The 21,482-nt window shown below is 36.1% G+C and overlaps 1 protein-coding gene across 1 annotated transcript; it reads right to left on the bottom strand.

The window, feature by feature from the left end:
* Positions 1-1,665: 1,665 nt before the first annotated feature.
* On the bottom strand, positions 1,666-11,678 carry LOC102225513 (microtubule-associated proteins 1A/1B light chain 3B). The gene is made up of 4 exons (XM_005795773.2): positions 11,424-11,678; positions 6,301-6,356; positions 3,624-3,730; positions 1,666-2,654 (listed from the first exon to the last, which is right to left on the bottom strand). Exons 1-4 carry the CDS (start codon positions 11,461-11,463, stop codon positions 2,453-2,455), a joined length of 405 nt encoding a protein of 134 aa, XP_005795830.1. The 5' UTR covers positions 11,464-11,678; the 3' UTR covers positions 1,666-2,452.
* Between the last annotated feature and the right edge of the window lie 9,804 nt (positions 11,679-21,482).

The following is a 21,482-nucleotide window of genomic DNA, read 5'->3' as shown; positions in this document are numbered from 1 at the left end:
TGACACCAATTTGGTTTAATTTGAAGAAGTTTTGTGGGGCCAATTTCACTCAGGTCCGACTTTCTCTGTGTTTAGTTCGGTTTTCCTGCTTTTCGCTGCTCCTGCAGACTAGCGGCTGCCCTGCCTGGCAGCACGGCGACGTGTTCAGGAAGTATCGGTGTGTGTGTTGGGGTCTGAGGTGTGTGATTCTGGGCTGGACCCAGATCTGCTCTGCTCCCCTGCAGGGAAGGCATAAAGCAAGAAGGGGATTTAATTTAAAATACTAAACGTCCGACTAAGTTCTGATGGAAATAAATAAAAAAGGTTCGTTTGTGTTTTGAGGCTCAGATGATTGTATAAAAATGTTCTGGGTTGTATTATTATTTTGGGGGAATCTCTAGTTCAACTTTTATAGTTTTTGCTCCTGTTTGTTTTTTTTCCAGCAGCGTCTGATGTTACTTTTTAAAATGTTTTGTTTGCAAATGTTTCAGCAGTTTGTCTGGAGTTCAGGTTTTATATTGTCTGTTTGATGGTTTTTCTTCAGATTTAAGGCTCATTATGTCTTTATTTCTTTATTAACATTGTAATATAAAGAATTTAGTGCCTTCATTATTCACATCCCTACAGTTAAAACTTTGATTAACTGCCTCTAGTTTCACATTCGACGAGATTCTTCATCCAGATGCATTCCTCTTTTATGCATCTGTGATCATAATCCAACTTTTTCAGAGCCACATTTTAGAGATAAAAACAATACAAAAGAACGAAAGAAGTTATTTTAATTCACTATTATGTAACATTTGTTTGATATCTTGTATTAAGCGTAGATAGAAAAACTAGAGGAGTAAATTTCCACAGAAAAATCTAAAATTTTTTAGAAAGAAAACTTGGGACTTTTAAGTTTCAAAAGTAAAATATTTTCAACTTTTGAAACTTAGAAAGTTTCCAAAAGTCAAACATTTTCCATATTTCTTCTAGAAAATATCTGAGATTAATCTAAAAATCTCTGAGGTTTCACAGACAAATTTCTGAGATTAATTCCTGATTAATCTCAGAAATCAACAGGATAATTTCTGACAAACTAAAATATGTTTAGTTCCATATTATACAAAATAAAAATAAAATATCAATTTTAATTTTATCAATTTAAATGTTTGCAAAAAAAATCTAAAACAAAAGAAATCTTGCCAAGTTTTCTTCCATTTAGCAAAACAGAAATAATTTTTGTAATTTTGACCTAAAAGAAGTTTAGTCTGATTTAACTTCAGTGAAAAAAAATTTGTCTTTAAATATCTTGTTTTAACTGTTAGCATTTTCCAAATTTTAGCTTTTAGTCAAACTTTAGATTGTTCTTCATTAAGAAACTGCAGTTTAAATATCAATGACTTTCAAGGACTTTACACAGAAACCAAGCACTTTCCAGACCTTGGAAACACTGAATTGAAATCCAAGTAGTTTTATTAATTTAATGAAAGTTGTAAAAATATATATAAAATTAATTCCTCTCACTAAATTTTCCTGCTTTTATCAAATAAACTAACTTTGGTGATTCTAACTTAAGTCTAGAGACGTTTGGTTTAATTCAACTTCAGACAGAGAAAAAGTAAGTTTTTGGTTTCAACTGCAGATCTTTAAAACAAACCAGATCTTTAAGGCTGTTTTTACTCCCAGAAACTAAACACAATAATATTTTGCATCTCTTTATTGTTTACAAAATACCAACATAAATACATAAAGGATGCTGTGAGATATTGCTGGATGCGACGTTTTGACAAATCCGCCGCCCCTGTGTAACAGGACACCTTTACAAAACCATGGAATAAAATCACATTAAATAAAACAAACCCCAAAAATAATAACACTTCAGTATAAAGCAGCTAAACCTCAACATGTTATGATGAAGATGAGGAGGAGGAGGAGCAAGTTCAGCCCTTTCAAACAAACCCAACAGGGAGGCGTTTGATTCCCACGATCGCAGCGCTCCGAACTTCTGGGAGTTTTTAACAAAGAAATGAAACGAGGGAAGAAGAAGACAAAGACATCCCCGCCCTTCCTCACAGGCAACATCATCATCATCAGCTCCTTGTAGTGGGTCCACAACTCGACTTGGTGACACTTCTAAGAAAGCTGCACACTATCGCTTAAATTTCCATTTATTTTACACAAACAGCGGTCTGCTCTGAGACGTTACGGGGAGAGGAAGGAAGAGACGGGAATAAAAATGGGAACATGATGGGAATGAGGAAGCATAAGCATCTACTCCAGAGTTTCAAAAAGAAAAAAAAAAGAATTCACAAACTTTGAATAAAATCCTGCATGAAAACAACAGGAGAACTCAGGAGCCGCTTCCTATTGAACCTCCAACCATAAAGCTGGGCTTAATAACGGTTTATGTATATATTTATATAAATGGATCCATAGAGATGTGACCTCACTACCTGAAACTCGTAGAAACACATGGTCATAAATCCAGCTACAGCACAGGAGGCGAGGGCCCCCAGGGGCCCCAGCTGTGGCTGCCGAACGTCTCCTGGGAGGCGTACACCATGTACAGGAAGCCGTCCTGGTCCTTCTGGCGCTCGTACACTTCAGAGATGGGCGCCGACACGGACACCATGCTGTGGCCGTTGACCAGCAGGAAGAAGGCCTGGTTGGAGTTCAGCTGGAGGCGCCTCCTGGTGGGCAGACAGAGACATGACAGAGCAGAAAAACGATAAGAAAAAGGAAAGTTTCATCAGCATACAGCGTCAAACCCTTTTTTCTCATCTTTCCTTCTTTTGTTTCCATTTATTTTTCTTCTCTTTATCGTTCTCTGATTTAAGGAACCATCAACAACATGTCGACTTTTGCATCAAACCTTTCATATTTACCTGGATGTGTTGAAGTTACTGCTGATATTGTAAAGGTGTGCTTCCCTGAACCGGTCCACAGTCTACATAAAACATGTTCATTACATTTTTTCTCACTAAATCATTCCTGGAAAATGAGAGTTCAGTCTCTCAGTTCTGCCTATTTTCAGCTGTTTTAGGATTCTGCCACTAAAAAAAAAAAAAAGGTAAAGCATTTTTGGATGGTTAATTGATAAACCTCACACTGCCAAAGTATTTCGTGGTGATCGTTTCACTGACTTTGTGACGCAACTTTAGAAATATTTAAAAGGAATTTTGAAATATGTTTTCCTCTTTAAACCTTTTCAAAATACAATACTTCAGACTTTTCTTTGTGAAAAATGCCAAGAATCTTTTTCTTTCCACTTCACAGTTTTAAGCTAAATTATGCAGCTCCATCATGAAAGACTCATTAGAGACACTGACAATCAACATACAGGTTTGGGAACTTTAAAGCATTTCAGGCCCTAAATTCAACAGAGCTTTTCATCCAGACCTGCTTCATCATTGATTGTCCTACAAGCTCTCTGTATTGTGCACAATATATGAATAAACCTGATTGAGTGATTTCACCTGAACAGTGCTTGGTAAAATAGTTTTCCCACAACAATTTGGTGCCGTGACCCGGATTCGAACCGGGGTTGCTGCGGCCACAACGCAAGAGTACTGACCACTATACGATCCAAAAGAATTGGATAAAAGGTGAAAACAGAAAGGACTAAAGCAAGAAGTGCTGATTAAATATTGAGTTTGTACCTGATGATCTTGATGAGTTCGCTCATGTTGACATGGTCCGGTACCAGGAACTTGGTTTTATCCAGGATGGGCAGCTGCTTTTCTCCTATATATCGCTCAATGATGACCTGCAGGAGCAGAAAATGGGAAACAATCACATTCATTCTGGATTCTCCAGCAGTTAACCTGCAGTCAGACCCAGTGGGCCAGAAACAACCAGAACACTTCAAATAAATCTGAGTTGGAGCAGAAACCAAAGGAATGAGGCTGCAGTTCTGTAAATAATCAACTTATTTCTACTAAAACATTTAAAATCAGAAGCCAGAAGATGTTTTCTGTTTTCATTTTGCTGAAATGCAGAAGCTGTGTGAACATCTAACCCTCTGACCCAGCAGTCTCTATTAATGCAGCAGATAATTATTTAACATGCAGATACAAAAAACTAACTTGGCACAAAGTTACAATTAAAAAAAAAAAAGAATAACTGAAAAATTCTTGAAAAAATAAAATTTTCAACTAAATTTGCCATTATTTATCACATATTAATACTTTTGTGTTAAATTGTGCATATTTGGAACATAGAAATAAAAATAAAAAATTCAAAATGGCTGCCATGTTTGGAAATAAATCTTGCACTAAAACGGGCAATTAGATGAATGTGTCTGTTGTCAAATCATAGCCTTAAAAATGAACCTTAAAAATCAGATGCATTTTCTTTATCTTGCGTTTCCTTTTTCTGGTGAACATTTTTCAAAATGGCCACCGTGGTAGTAATGGAGTAATGGCTGTTTGCCATAAAAGTGGGCAGTAGTTATTGTCAGTTGCGAATACAGCTTACCCAAACATTAGCTTCACTAACCACTAATCCAAATGCAAGAAGAATCTTAGCTCCGCTAATGCTAAAAACATAAACGCAAAACATTTACATAAGCTAGTATTAAACTGTTAAAAGTATTAAAAAATTGCAGAAGGTAATTCTAAACTGCTAAATACATAAAATAATTAGCAGAAGCTAACTTTAAACTAGCATACACATAAAACAATTAGCAGAAGCTAATTTTAAACTAGCATACACATAAAACAATTAGCAGAAGCTAACTTTAAACTACCATACACATAAAACAATTAGCAGAAGCTAACTTTAAACTACCATACACATAAAAGATTAGCAGAAGCTAATGCTAAACACATAAAAAGTAAGCTAATGTTAAACCTCTAAAAACATTTTTTTTAATTGCAGAAGCTAATGCTAGACCAATAAACACAAAAACTAGCAGAAGCTAACGCTAAAGAAAAGTAGCTGACAGTGTAACGAAGCAAACATTTTCAAACTGCCTTGTCATCAACATTTTAACCTGCAAACTCAATTTTTCTGAGTATTGCGATTTATCTTCAGTTGCTTCTCTAAAGTCGTTGCTTTTGTTTGTTTGGTTGGTTGCGCCGTGACAAAATGTGGAAAACTTCAGCAAGTGTCAATATTTTAGAAAAGTGACCAGAACGCAAAAGCAAGAATTAGCCTGAATGGAGAGAAGTCCAGCTTGATCTCGTTGTGAGAGAGGATTTTTATTTTTAAACTCTGAATTAATCCAAGTTTAGCTCAGGGTTTGTCTGGAACGCGAGACGTCGCCTCGTCTTCATGGTGTTTCATTACAGTGACGCAGCACATCTGCCTTCGCTCTGGCCGCACGATGTGACCCGGCAGGTTCTAACCACAGGACCAAACAGGAAGCAGAGAAAGCAGAGATGGAGGGGCGGGGTGCGCCGCCGCCGGCAGCAGATGGACAGCAGAGCTGATACTCTATCTGCTGATGATACGACGAGTCGCTGAACACAAAGTGAGCTTCTGCTTTCTAGTGGCTTCGCAAGAATCGACCTCACAGACGACTTAACAAATAACGTTTAGGTGAAACTAAAGATTATTCTAGTTATCAATTAATCTATAGATTATTCTGCCGACTAATCGATTAATCATAAGAAAAAGGGAGATTAGAAATACATTAATAGATGCAAACAATCCAATACCTTTTTTGATAAAACTTTATGTTTCTTAAGATGCACTCCTTTTGTAGCAAAGGATGAATCTTAAATTTAAAAAATACTTTTCACCCTTACTGCTTGTCTTTGTACAGAATGTAGGTGATCTATGATTAGTTTATGAATGAACTAATTGACAGTTGGGAAGCAAAAGTTTCTAAATACAAGATTTGTTTTGCAGAATTCAAAGTGGGTGAAGCTAAAAATGTCACTAGGAGAAAAAACATATTTACTAACAAAGAGTTTTTTAATATTAAATGCCAAATGTATACATTTTTGTACAGTTTTGGCTTAATTACTGCTCTGACTGTGTTGTTCTTTCATTAAATGGCCCTTTTTTGAGTTAACAATTAATAGATTACCAGATTTGTTGATGGTTATGTCAATAGTTAATTAATTATAATTATTTGTTTCAGCCCTAAAATAAACTACCACTTTGATTTATTTTGATCGGCAGCAGTTTCTGGAAGCTCAGAAATAAAGGAGAAGAAAAGCAGAAACCTGTCAGACAGACAGAGGAGAACAAAGGTGATCGCCCAGGAAGTGTGCGGTCGGTGAAGTTTTTGCTGCAGGAAGCGTCTCGTCTTCCTGTGAGCGTTTTAAAAAGAAAGAAAAAAAAAACCCAGACACTAGTTTCAGTTTTACGTTTGGCAGCTGAACTCACAGGAACCTTGTTGGGGTGCTGGTCCTGGATCAGTCTGACATCTTCTACTCGCTGCTCTGTTGGGAGAGAAAACAGGAAAGAAGCATCAGAACGAGCCGTTAGAAGAGAGGAAGAGGGAAAATCCAAACACTGTAATTTGAATAAAGTTGTTCTGCATCATAATGGATTTGGTTACAACATACAGGCAATTGTGGTTCAACAGGTTTACGCTACAATTTAAATAAAATAAAAAAAACTCCCCTCATATGGACAGGCTGTACTGCAAGGGTTGCTGTTGATGTTTGCAAATCCAGTATTTAAACTGGTGCCAACATGGCGACAGGAGGCAGAGCTCTGCAGAGAGACTGAGAGCTGACACGTTTATGGGAATAAGAGAGCAAACATTTATTTCTCAGCAGAAAAACTCTGCAGGCAGGAGGACTGCCTCCTGCAAGATGGATGGATGTCTCCCATTGGAGACAGGAGGGAACCGCTGGCAGAACTACTCACTAGAAGAACTTTATTAAGGCTGAAGCGATTAATCGTGATTAATTGATCATTGAAATAATCAACTAATTTAGAAATCACTTAATCATTAACTGATACAAACTCAAAAAAGGTCATTTTCTAAAAGAACAACTTACTCAGAGCAGAAATTTAGCCAAAACTGAACCAAAGACATATACATTTAGCATTTAAGATAAAAACAGTTAGCACCTTTTAAGAAGATTTTTCTATCCAATTATTGAATCAGTTAATTCCGAAAATAATCAGCAGATCAGCCTGAACATGTTGATTTTATTAGGACATTTTCAGCTGCAGATGCATCCTTTGCTACAAATAATCCAATATTCACATAGGAGTGCTGTTATTACATTTTAGGCATTAAAATATTTGTTTTCTTGAACCATTTGTTTACTTGCATCCTTTATTATATTTTCATTATATTGTATAAAATAAGATTAAGCGATTAAGTGAAAAATCCACAGAATGTGCCAACATTTTTTAGAAGATTAATTGATTAATTGTCAGAATAACCAAAAATAAGCGGATAATAACTAAAATAATCGTTAGTTGCAGCCCTGCACCCAAACTCTGGAACTTTAAAATCTGCTTTTGTTTGAAAGTAAAAAAACTAAATATTTAAACAGAAATCTGAATTAAAAATCAAATTAGAGCAACCAAAAGGGAAAGGAGAAATGATTAATCGTTGTTTAACAATTGATTCTGCCCTTTTTGGGGCTCTTTACAGTTTTGTTGTGAATCCTTTTTGTTTTTTAAGACGGTAAAGATGAAACCACATTTTCTCAATTCATTCTGAGACTTTAGTCTTTCTGCTGTACCTGGAAGGGATGACTTACGGACGACCAAATCTATTTTATTACGCTTTAATGGCGTTTAATTGAACCAACAAGATCTGAATGAATCCAGTTTGAACAAGAAAAACAAATTAAAGTTACTCTATAACGTTACACTTAACGTTATACTATCAATAACAGAGATGTTACTGAATTGCAATCTTTGCATTATTGATGCACGACATACAAAATATTTGATGGCCGATATTTTACCACGATATTTTTGTGGTAGCATTGTATAACTATTTACCACATGTTTTTTAGGCAATTGTTTTGCTGTGACTGTAAGACCACAAACATGAAGACAGCTTTTTAAAATCATTTCTATTCGAGGTAAGTTTGTTCAGGCAGCTACTTACTTTAAGAAATGTGATTTAAATCACCAAACACAGACTTCATTTAATCATATTTTGTAATTTACTGATATTCATCAATGCTCTTGTGGAAAAATCGGTGCAGAAAGAAAATGAAATTTTTTTTTTAACATCAACTGACATTTATGGTAACAACAACAACAGGAAATGTTATCATAATAGATTTTTCACAATAAATAGTAAACAATATTCTGCCAACACTGCAGAAATGTTGTAGCAGCTGAGATGTTTAACAGACAGCAAAACAAACTGTGAGACTTTCAAGCCTTTTTAAAGAAGCTAGAATCAGCAGGTCGGTACTGATTGGTGCATTTTATTTCTGTTTCGTCAAAATACATCAAGTTAGACCAATTTTAAAGGTCCAGAACCAGGAAATTAGTTTTTTCATTCACGACGAGGTAGAAATTTACATACAGGCTGATAAACTGTATGAGGCTGATAAACAGCTGAACTTTGACTGAATCAAACCAATCAGGTGGGCAAATGAAATCAGAAACGGTTTGCAACATTAAGTTGTGCCGTCTCAATTTGCTGCTTCGGTCTTGTGACCGTCTCCAAACAAAATGTTTACTCAAGACGACTGACTGCGGTCAGAGTGTGACTGAACGGCCACTTCCTTCAGGCCGTTTTCACGCCAACACAGAGGGAATGTAAAAACGCCAATCGGTGATCAGGTTTCAGTTGAGAACAGAGTCAGTCTCTCATGACCTGCGAAGCCTCTGAGTCAGCAGCGTTCAAACAAAAGAGGACAAACAAACCCAGAGTGGGAAGCATTCGCCCTGGAGACGTTTTCATGGCTTTTCTCACGTGCTTCTGTTGTGTTTCACAACCTGGGAATGAGTCGGCTCAGAGGTTCCTCATCAGCTCATCACAGCTGCTAAACCATCAAACCAGCAGCTTTAACTCGCAACGTCAAATACATCCGAAGGGTTGAGTCACAGTAACAGGTCAACAACCAGCGACGGTTCTAGGGATGAAACGATTAATCGGATTAATCGTGAGGAATTATGAGAATTAGTCAGCAAATATTTATTTCGTAGAATAAACGTAGAAAGGATTGCTTCGGGGCGTAGGGGATAGCGTGTTTGGAGGCCTTGAGTCCTCGACATGGCTGTCACGGGTTCGATTCCCGGACCCGGCAATATTTGCCGCATGTCTTCCCCCCCTCTTCTTCCCCCTTTCCTGTCAGCCTACTTTCATATAAGGGACACTAGATCCCACAAAAGACCCCCTGGAAAAGTACTAAAAAAAAAAGGATTGCTTCTAACAAGACAGATGCATCCATTTGAAAGTTTTCCAGACGGGCAAGAAAAAGAACTAACCAGAGTGACTTTATCAGGGCTGAAACGATTGTGATTAATCGCTAATTTAGTAATCAATTAATCATTAACAGAGTATACAAAAGACTCTTCAAAAGAAAACAGGAAAAACTGATCTTTTCACATATTAATGTTGCTACAAATGATCAGGCGTTCACTAAAGGAAAGCTGTCGTGTCTTTGTAGGGAATAAAATGTTTAACATTTATGTAAATCAGCATATTTTAAATTTATTTCTATGGTATAAAAAACACTTAAGAGGTTATATTGAAAAGTGTGCAGAATGTGCCAATTATTTTTGATCTGATTAATCGATTAATCGGTTACTCAAATAATGGTTGGTTTCAGCTCCAGATGGTTCTGAACGTTTGGACCTCTTCCCCACCCAGTAGCTGTGGTTCTGAACATGAAGCTGCGAGTCACAGAAACGTGTTTCCCCACACGTGACGCTTCTGTTTGCTGGGCTGCCCCACACGCGCAAGTTGAGTAATTTTGGACCAGCAACATGACGGTTCGCCACAGGTCAGTTATTAATAGCGTTGCGGGGAAAACATATTTCCAGGGCTCGAGGTTCTGTTCAGGATCTTTTTCTTTCACACCAACAGGTTCAACATGTCGAAAACAAAGAACTGGTGTTTATTTTTAATGAAGGAGGCCATGTAGATTTTTTGAAAAATGTTTCATTAGCCTTTAAAATTAAGCCGTTGAGCTTTTTTTTTAGCTTTTGGGATTGTTTTGGGTCTTTACTAATCTGGATTATTAGAAGTTGTCAGCTAAACGTTTGAAAAGTACAATGTACTAAGAAAGCATGAAAGAAATACACTCATTATAATCAGACTGTTTTAGTCATTGAATTTACACTGAATTTTATCTTGTACTATTATGTATGCAATGACTCCCAGAACGCTTTATCCCACATCACAAAACATCTGGATTTTTATCCCCCACTGCTTCTTACATGCATAAAATAATCTGAAACAATCCCACTTTTTTTGGCCTGTATTGAATCTGGTTCAATATAATGTTTGCTATTTAATAATTCTGTCTTTTATGTGTTTGATTTTGTTTTATATCTAGGACCTAAGAACTACATTTTTGTATTGTACCTCAACATGTAGCAACAAGCAATTACCCGCATTAAATTAAAATGAGTTAGACAAATCCCATTTTGTTTCTGGTTTTCACTGCGTGTAGTTTTTATTTATCATTTCTGGCTGTTATGTTTTATTTTGATTTATTTTGGGTATTTAAAATATCTTCCAGTTCTTAAATTAAAACTCTGCTGGTCTTTGAGAGGGAAAACTTGCATTATTTTTGCCAATGTCAATACATTACTTGAAAATGGCCTCAAAACAACATTATCATTTATCACAATAATTACTGGGACAATTTATCAAACAAAATTTATCATGACTAGTCTGATTGCAACATGCAGAAGTAAATATGACGACAACGAATCTTGAAAGAATTTTAGTTTTTCACTTTCAAGTTGCTTTTAAATGTGACGTACAAATAAAAACAATAACTGTAGAGACTGGTTGTTGTGCAACCTACAAATACTTTCGCTACATTTTTGAAAATCTATGTAGATTTTGTTGTGTTAAAACAAAGTTTAGACAAACCGAATCAGCAGGTCTTAACAGAATGATAACACTTTTAAAGAAACTAAAGCCAGGGTGAAATTTGAGTAATCTTCTCACGGTTTATCTCCACAGCTAATCAAGATAAATACCAAAGCTGGTGAACAAACTGACACACACAAAGGAAATTCTTGTCTTCTGCCCCCCAATCCTGCAGCTCTCCAGCTCTGCATTTCGACACCACTTTGTTTTCCTGCCTCTGCTCACATTCAAGTAAACACTAGAGAGATAAAGGGAGGCCAGGCTGTGCAGCAAACAGCCAACATGCCATATTTAAACCCTCATTTAACCCCACAGCAGCACTGAGGCCTAAATCAGCTCACACAGACACGCCAATTGTCAGAAATATCTCTGCTGCACGCAGAGAAATGATAGTCATTTTGAAACGTATAGATGTCTGCAGATAAAACCTGACGGAAAACAGCAGCAGGTCGTAAAAGAAGCAGAGACTCACCGTAGGTCCTTCTTTGTTTGAAGGTTTTCTCTGAAGACATATTGCGTCAAAGTCAGCTGGCAGCGTTAAAAAGCAGAGTCAACACGAGATAAAAGCCAAAAAAAGAGAGAGAGAAATAAAAAGGGAAATTAATGCCAGAAAGAAAAGCGAAGGCTTTATGAAAAGTGGAGGTCGTCCAGGTGGCTGAGTTCAGAGCTGCTGTAATGTCGTCGCTTCCTTCCTGCCTCTCTGTTTTTATCGAGCTCTGGCAAGCAAAACAAACCTGTCAGCTGACCTCTGACGTCACTCAGCCGTCTGCGTCTCTCATTGGCTGGTGTCCGCTTCAATTTAGTTCTGTTCCGTTTAGCTAAAGATGAGAATAAATAACAAGATTAAGACATACAGAACTAAACTAAACTAATTAGACATTATTAATTTAATGTTTTCACCCAACATTTGTGTTAACTTATTTATGGTGCTAATTAGACCTGTTACGGAATGAAACAGACTGTTTAATCGTAATTCGCTGATTATTTTATTGATGCTGCTGTTGCTCAAACAAGACTTCAAAATGTTTTTTTAACAACTATTACTTTTTCATTGTTACAGTGCTGTCAGTAGAGCTAAGAAAGTCTGTGCTGCACAGGCCCATGAACCCGTTTTGGAATATGAAAATCAGTTTTACAAATTGGATTACAAGACAGATTTTTGAACAATCATTGATGTTCATCCTGCAGCATCTCAAATATATCTTAATACTGAAAGATCCCTTTACGCCACTTTAGAAGCTTTTATTCCATTTCAGGATTGATTGATAAACCTATACACTACATTTTAGTGGGTTAAATTCAGATTTAGGTTAGTTTCCTTGTACATAAAATAAATTCAATACAATCAATCCAGTTCAGCTTATTTTAAACTAGCAGCTGAAATCACTCTGGAGACGCATTTTGTTTCACTCAAAACCTAAAAATTCTAATTAAGTTCAATCAAATTTTTTAAAAATTAAAAATGTACAATGTAAAAGGGACAAATTGGAAGTTGATTATGCCCTGCGACAGACTGGCGACCTGTCCAGGGTGAAACGTTCACTGGAGATGAGCACCAGCACCTCCTGACCACTAGAGACAAGGGTGTAAGAAAATGGATGGATGGATGGAAGTTGATCACTGTTAAACTGTTTCATTTTAATAATTCAGAATCACTGAAGTTTGACTAATTTGATTTATTTATTAAAAAGCACCAATTAACAATTAACGTCGTAATGCAGTACTTTTTATTTAATACAAACAGGTCAAATTCAAATTTTAAAACAAAAAGCTTATTCCCATTTGATTCATTTAAATTTGATTTAACTTATTGTAAAGCACAACCAGCCAGCTAATATCACAATGATGAACAGAAAATACAAACAGCTAAAATATTTTTAATTTAATTATATTTTAGCTCTTTTTAATTAATTAGTTTAAGCCATATATTTTTAAGCCATACATTCAAAGCTAAAGTTAATCTGTAAATGAGTCAAACAGAAACCTGGTTACATGTGATCCACTATGATCTATCTGAAATATATAGATGTTTTAAAGTCCAAGTAAAACAAATACTTTATTAAAAATTACCAATTAATTTGAAGAAAGGAGTAACAATACTGCAAGCGGAATATAAAACGGTCAAATGCTGAGGTTTAGTTTCAGGGTCATGTCCAAGATAAGATAACACCAACATGTCAAAAAATATATAATAATAACTCAAAGTCAGCTTGTAAAAATAATCTTTCTGCTTAGGAGAGAAAAAAAGTAATTTAATTTAACTGCAGGCAGATTTAATTTAAAAGCTATTAAATGAAATAAATCGTTTTTAATACGTCAATATGAGAATAATTTAGTTTTTAAATATGTTCCTTATTTGATCATGCTGGTAAAACGCCACTAAAATCTGAAAAATCGTTAAAAATCCCCATTAATGTGACAACATAAACAGGAAGGTTGCAGCGTCACTGTCTGACCAGCAGGGGGAGCACTTTGACCGCTGTAGCCGAAACGGCTCTGGGGTCATGAAGGTGCATCTTCATTCAGCCAATACACTGAATAAACAACAAACATTTTATTACTTACATGTAAAAATCACTTGGTGGAAGAGGGTTGGGATGAATAAATCAGGAATTTGGTCAATTAAGCTCTAATTGTTGGCAACTAGAGCTTTAAAAAGCTTTAAATAAAAAAGAAGAAAACAAATTATATAAATAACAATAATAAAATCATAAGTCAGCTTTTCTGTGGGAAACTTCTGCTGTCCTATTTCAAAACAAAATGTAACGTCTTTAATCGTAAGTTGACATCAGGTTTTTAGGAAATTCACGACTGGTATTGCTGGTGCAACGCTTAATTTAGTAGTTATTTTGAGAGACATTGCTACACAAAGACAACCAACCCAGTCAGTTAGAAAATGGCTGGGTTGCATATCTGGTTGGGTTCCTATGACAACCCAACGGACAGAAGAAGAAGAGCACCATGTCTCGGGTTGTGAAATGTTCCAGGAAGTTAGGCCTGCGGCAAAGAAAACCATTTTCTTAATATGTGGTTTAATACATATTAATATGTGGTTTAATAATGGCATTTTTGAATGCATGTATTTTGACCAGAATTTGTCTGTACAATTGGATTGAATTAACTTTTTTTCCCAAAATGCCTCATGAGTATTTCTTGTGAATTGGTGCCATAAAATTAATCCAAATGTTTTTGTTTCTTTTAGACTTTTGAAGAAAATAAAAGTCTATGTAGCAACTTTTCTACCATCCTAGCTCTGCTGTTCTTTTTGCTTCTCAAAATGCAATGTTCTCTGTCACTATTTTGAACTTTTAGTAGCAACTAGTTATGCTAAAATGCTACTGCTATTTTATATCCACAGGAACAAGTAAACAATTGATTTTGACTCTTTTTTTCATTCCTGTGATTTTACATTCTCCAGCATTTTATCCTCCTATTTCTCTTGCTACTTTTCTAACATTTAGGAGCAACTAGCTGTGCTAACGTGCTAATGCTAGCTTGTACGGGAACAGGAGATAGCTTTTAGCTGTTTTTATTTCTCTAATATGTATATGCAAACACAACATTTCATTTTTTTTATAACAGTTTAAGTGCTAATATGCTATTTTTATTCAAATAATGTTTAGTCTCTAATGCCGATCAGTTTGCCATATCCATCATCCACAAGTAGATGAACCCGGATAAAGTAAACATTGATTTTGTTTCACCTCCTTGTTTATTTGGCTGACTAGTGAAGTTTGTGTATTTAGGGGACAAACATCGTCACTTATCTCTGCCATTGTTACTTCACGGTAAAGGAAAAGAAAAGAGACGCAGCTAGCTAACCTCGTGTGATTTTCTAGCTAACCTCGTGTGATTTTCTAGCTAACCTCGTGTGATTTTCTAGCTTACCTCGTGTGATTTTCTAGCTTACCTCGTGTGATTTTCTAGCTAACCTCGTGTGATTTTCTAGCTAACCTCGTGTGATTTTCTAGCTTACCTCGTGTGATTTTCTAGCTAACCTCGTGTGATTTTCTAGCTAACCTCGTGTGATTTTCTAGCTAACCTCGTGTGATTTTCTCCAGGTGATTCAAAGTATTTTCTGTTACATCAGCTCTGCTGGTTTCCCTCTGCTCGTTCATAAACAAAAGACATCTTTCCACTTTATATTTTTAGGTCAGCCCTGCTGTGAGACCCTTCCCTGCGGACTTCCACCTGAACCCCCGACCGGCGCTCAGTCAGGTGTTCGTGCGCGAGCGTGTTATTGGGAAACATTAGTGTTTGCACGTGCGCAGGTGTCGCCGAGTCAGAAATGAAGCCAGTTAGAAACGATCCCCCACAGTCAGGCTGTATATCTGCCCCAGCGTGGAGTCTAAAGAGCGGAGCATCTCAACCTGTGCACGTCAAACACAGGTGATAACGCACCTAGACAGGAGCGGAGGAGTCACAGGACGCCTGGTTCCCTCAATCAAATATTAGCTGTCAATACTTGGACCTCCCTTCTGCTCTTTAGGAGGTGGTGTGATTTCACAGGGGGTCTCAGTAAACTGTATAGACGTGTGAAATGAAATGTTGACACTGGTTTATATGTTACAGCAAGAGAAAAAAAGACAAAGAAAAACAATTCCAGTGTAGCTAATATCCAGGTGAAGGTAAACACAGGTAGTTTGGTTTACAATGAAACTCCAGCTGAGCATTCACAAAATGTGAATTGTTTCTGGAGATCCCAACTGCACTGCAAAAATTCACCTTTCAAAAAAAAGAAATATATATATATAAAGTGCAAAAATATGGTATATAATTTAGGAGTGCACCAATTTATTGGTACCGATTTCCTTAATTTTGGGAAATCTGTAATCGGCCCGTACTTACATGCAAAGCTTATTTGATTCACCTCAGCAAAGGTCTAAAAATCAAACACTCGGGGTGCTGTGGTGGCGCAGGGGAAAGGCACGACCCATGTATTGAGGCCTTGGTCTTCGTGGCAGTGGATGCAGGTTCGATTCCCAGCCTGGTGACATTTGCCGTGTCTCTTTTTCCTGTCGGAACTACTTTCAAATAAAGAGCACAACTGTAAAAACACAAAAAGTATTTTTGGTCAAGTTTCTCTGTACAGTCAAAATAAGACAAAACTAACCTGTAAGTAACTTTAGCTAAATATAGGAGCTTGTTTTGAAAAAGTTCTAGTTCCACTAGTAGATTATTTCACTTATATCAGTAAAATGTCTTGTTTAAGTGAAACTAGTACTTTTTCTTTAACCAATATTAAGAAATTATTTACTTAAAACAAGCTTTTATCTTGTTAGACCTACTTTCAAGTTAGTTTTGTTTTATTTCAAGTGTACTATGATATTTTCTCTAGAAACTATAAAAAAAAATACATGGGAAGATTTTGTGGTTTTGCCGTGTGTCACATTCTAATCATGAGCTTCAAGGTATTTTTTCAGGATTTCATATGAAGCCAATAAAAAGGCGTCCATAAGTCCAAATTGTGAGTTATACATCCTGCTTTACTCTTATTGCGACAGAAATTCTCAAATTTCTGTCTGGACTTTGGCTAGACCATTGAGTCTGCAACCTTTATAATCGGGTTTGTCATTTTCCCCTCAGCGCAGCGAAATAAAACTTATTTAAGAGCCGCAAATTGTTTCCTGATCTTTAAAAATAAAAAAAGTGTTCATAATTGTTGATAAATGTCTATTGAAGAAAATGTGTTTAAATATTTAAAGAACCATTATTTTATTTCAGTTTTAAGAGTATAAAATAAAGAAAAATGGCAATAAAGTAGATGGATACATTCTTTTCTTTATGGTATGTTGATATTTGTGGAAAATGCTGTAAAAAATAATAGTATTTTATTATCTCTAAAGTTTATTTGTTGTTGCATGAAATCAAGTCTTGTAAAGCTGATTCTGAAAACGCACATAGATTCCAACCAGATGATAACATAAATAATAATAATAATAATCAGTTTGATCAGATCAGTATTTTCAGCTGAGTTGATCCGACTCCACTGACTTGAATTCATCTGATTATTTTTTGCGGAAATACAGAAAAAATGAGTTGTTTTAAGGGTGAAAACCTTTTTCTTTCAATAAGCTGAACCCTGCAACCTCTCCCTGCTGGAACATCGTCTGGATGAATAGAGTTGATATTTATAAACCATTTATTTTATGATCCAGTCAACATCTCTCTAAGGTTTTCTCAGGCTTTAAAGGAGAGGAATTCGATTTAGACTTTAGGTTTAGGGTGTTGCTCCAGGAAATACTAATTATTTTAGTATCTTTTCGGTTTATTTTTTAATTTTTATTTTTAACCTCTCGCTGTCAATACGCCTTGAACTCTTCCCCTTTGAGCATAAGCAAGTGAAACGTCATCATCGAAAGGGCAGAAACTTGAGAAAAAAGGCGATATATCTGAGTTATTCCAGCCCAGCCTGCGGTTCAGGGTCAGTTCTGCTGGGTTCAGGGTCAGTTCTGCTGCGACAGCTTGGAGAAATGTGTGTGTGGTTCGAAATGTTTCTGCGAGGGACGCTGCAACAGGAAACACTCAGGATTCTGGACTCTTTTTCTTTCTTCCTTTTTTTTGTGCTTGCGCTGTTGCCAAGACAACAGCAATTAGAAAGCAGAGAGCGGTTATGTTGCCATGGCAGCGAAGGTCAGGGAGAAGGCTCAGAGTTTTACCTGGTTCTCAGGAATAAGACGGATACAGGAGCGTCTTTTGTTTTATTTATTATTTTATGTGGGGCGGTTTGTTTGCTGTCCTGTTCAAGAGAGTTTGGCTTGACCTTTAACCCCGCAGGGTCCCAGGTGAGATCACGGAAAGCTGTACATGTGTTTGTAGAAACGGTAGAGCAGCAGAAAATAATGTGAAGTGGACGACAAAAAAAGCTAAATTACGATGGTGAATTAAGTTCATTGTACATAGAAAAAAGGAGAAGTAAATTTCTGCCAAAATTAATAATTTTTAACCTCAGAAAAAAGGAAATTTCTGAGCTACAAAAGTTGAAAAGTTTTTTACTGAATAGCTAAATAATTAGTTAGTAAGGTAAATATTTAGCTAGCAGGCTAAACATTCAGTTTATGAATTAAACAGTTAAATATTTAGCTAGCAGGGTAAACATTCAGTTTATGAATTAAAAAGTAAAATATTTAGCTGGCAGGGTAAACATCTAGTTTATAAACTCAACACTTAGCTAAATAATATCCTTATAAACTATTTATCTTCAAATTAAATATTTAGTTTGTAAACCCACAGCGTCTTGAATGCTAGTTTGTCACTAAGAAGCATTTAGCTAGCAAGTAAGCTAAATATTTTATTTGCTAGCTAAACATGTAGTTAGCAACCTAAATATTACCTTAATTCTAAATATTTAGCTGTAGGATAAACATTTAGTCAATCACCTAGACATTTAGCTAAATAATTTGATTACAAACTATTTAGTTCAAATCTAAATATTTAGTTTAGAGAGTAAACATTTAGATAAGAAGCTAAAGATTTTACTTGCTAGCTAAATATTCTCTTAGCAAGCTAATTGTTTTGCTAACTAAATATTCAATTTAAGTCTAAATATGTATTTAGTAGGCTAAACAATTAGTTTACATACTAAACTATTTAGTTAGCTAAATAATCTGCTTACAAACTATAGGTATAAACTAAATGTATATTTAGCAGGGTAAACCAATTTACAAAGCTAAATATTTTGCTTAGAAATAATTTAGCTCCAAACTAAATATTTATCCAGTGGATGATCAGCCTCCCTAAACTAATGCAAGCTAGTACACTGTAAAATAAAATCTGTATTTTCAATAGTAATATACAGTAAAATTGACAGGAAACATCTGTTAACTATTGAGAATTTAAAGCTGTTGATTAACTGGTGAAAACAGTTGCTTGTATATTTTACACTTGTACATTCATTTTATAGGTTGTTTTTATGTTGATTTTAGAAAAAATTTTTATTTTCCTTAAGTTAAAACCTTTTTACAGTAAAACATTGACTCCAGTAGCAATTTGAATTGCAAAATCAACAATGATGATGCCATCTAACAATGAAAGGAAAAAAGTTTTGCCAACCACATTTTACTGTAAAATGTACTTCTGTCATGAATTGGTGGTGAGGCAGACGCAGCAGACCCAGGTAAGATGAATAGTAGATTTTAATAACGAAACACACAGTCCAGCAACGGGCCGCATGGCCGAGCGGAAGCCAGGGCTCGACGCCGGTAGCAACCGTTAAAACGACTGGATAAGACGGAGGACAGAACGCAAATTAGACGAGGACCTGACAAAGAGCAGACGCACACGTGACACTAAATACACTGGGGGTAATCAGGGAACAAGAAACACCTGGGAACTAATCATGCAGAGACAGGACAACACGGAGACACAGATACACAGGAAAACTCGAAATTAACACACAGAAAACACAGAACATGACAACTTCATTTTTTACAGTGTAAATGATGCAGATTTTTCTGTAAAGAACCTCTGAAGTCTTAACAGATGACGATGCATAAAATGAAGAAAATTATGGACGACCCTGATCATCCTTTTCATGGGACTGTGTTGGGAAAACAGAGTGTCTTCAGTCAGAGGCGTCTTCAAACTCACTGTAACACAGACTGCTACGAGACATTGTTCCTGCCAACAGCCATCAGCATCTACAATAACTCTTTGAAGAATTTGAATTAATGAGTTACAACATTTACTTTCCCTTTGGGATCAATAAATTATTTTTGAATCTGAAAACAAATGATTTTCAATGAGAAGATTCCAGTTTCTGGCGCTCCTGCATCTCTTATATGTGACCTGTTTGCTTTGTGTCCTCCCGCCATGCGAGTTTCCCATAATTAGTTGATTATCACAGCTTGTTGTCACACAAACACACTGTAATGACATAACATGGCCTCTTTTCGTCCTTCATCTGCATTTACTCTGCAGTAAACGCTTCGCTTCAGTCAGTCGGACACACAAACGTGAATCGGCTGTTCTGTGTAACCAGAGGCAGCAGAACACTTAATCCCCTCCGCACCTGCTTTCCATCTCTGCAGCTGGCCGGACGGCTGCACCTCTCAGGCCCTCGTGTGTTTGTTATACATGTCTGCGCAGCTCCAGGGTCTCTGCTGTTGCTGCTGCGACCATTTGCATATTTGCAGATTTCTGTCCGTGCCGGCGTGTGATTAATGATACATTTGAGCTAAGCAGGTGGAGAACAGATGGATGTAGTAAAGAACAGAAGTTCTGATCCCAGACGCTGCCGAACAGACGGCAGGGAGCAGCGTCAGGGTCACAGCCGGCGACACCTGAAATCGATTTTTAGCTCTCCGTGTGTGTATGAGCGCGGTTCGGAAAGATACACATTCAAAAATATTTCTGTTAGTTTATAAATCAACAAAATACATTAAAGATCGGCTGTTGTTGGGTCAACCTTCCAGAACCTCTCAGGTCTTCTGGTTCTGCTCTGCATCCCCAGAACCAGAACCAGAACCAAACATGGAGAAGCAGCATTCAGCTTCTATGCACCACAAATCTGGAACAAACTTCCAGAAAACTGAAAAACAGCAGAAACACCGAGTTCCTTTACATCCAGACTAAACCCACCTTTTTAGAGTCGCTTTTAAAACATAATAAATGAAACATTGATAAACATTTTGATGGGTAGCAATGATTTTTTGTTACTGGTTTTCAGTTATTGACAATTTGATGTGCTTATGGTGTTTTTGTTTTTGAATGTTTTCACAGAGTAAAGCACTTCGAACTGCTTCGTTGCTGAAATATGCTGCACAAATAAACTTGATTAAATTATCTTAATCTTATTGGAAGATTTTAATTAATATTTTTCCATAAAGTTCAACAATTAGGTTTGTACGTAAGGCTTTATTGTGAGATGTTTTGTTTCTCTTTGGTACTTGACAAAATGTAACGTCTGTTACTGGTTGAAATGTGCTAAACAAATAAACTTGATTGAAAATTAACAGCAATAATTTTATTTAGTCTGTTACAAGTGAAAAAATGTCATTTTCACCATGTTATAAATCTGTTCATAAACAGTACAGACTCAAACTAAGTACTTATTTATCAAGCTAAACATTTAGGTTTGAAGCTAAGTATTTAGCTTGCAAGTGAGATATTTAGTTTACAAACTAAACATTTAATTTACTAGAAAAATATTACGCTAACAAACTGCCAAGCTCCAAATAAATATTTAGTTAGCATGCTAAACATTAGCTTCAAACCAAATATTTAGTGTAGATCCAAATATTTGGTTTTAAATAGTTTTTTTAGCAAACAAAATATTCAGCTTTGAAACTGTGACCTTTAAAAACAGGTGAAAACATGACTGAAAAATTAAACCTCTTTTTCTCATTATGCAGAGTAAACAACAAAAATTATTGCTGTTAATTCTTGACAGTGTAACTTTGTGTGTGTGGCTTTTACAATGTAGGCTAGACGGGAAAAAACTCAAACTAAACAAATTTATCTTCCAGTTCTCCAATACAAGTGAACATTTCTTAGCATTCTTTAGAGAGAAGAAAAAGTCAAACCTCCTTGG

The sequence above is a fragment of the Xiphophorus maculatus genome, chromosome 2 (genome assembly GCF_002775205.1).
Source record: "Xiphophorus maculatus strain JP 163 A chromosome 2, X_maculatus-5.0-male, whole genome shotgun sequence".
NCBI lineage: Eukaryota > Metazoa > Chordata > Actinopteri > Cyprinodontiformes > Poeciliidae > Xiphophorus > Xiphophorus maculatus.
The sequence above is the reverse complement of the archived record's forward strand: the minus strand, read 5'-3'. Positions and strand labels throughout refer to the sequence as shown.

Excerpts from the sequence above, each read along its gene's own strand:
- LOC102225513 (XM_005795773.2), bottom strand. The coding sequence starts at position 11,463 with ATGTCTTCAGAGAAAACCTTCAAACAAAGAAGGACCTACG. Across the intron at positions 6,357-11,423 it reads CAAACAAAGAAGGACCTACG|AGCAGCGAGTAGAAGATGTC; the intron begins GTGAGTCTCTGC and ends CTCTCCCAACAG. Across the intron at positions 3,731-6,300 it reads AGCACCCCAACAAGGTTCCT|GTCATCATTGAGCGATATAT; the intron begins GTGAGTTCAGCT and ends CTGCTCCTGCAG.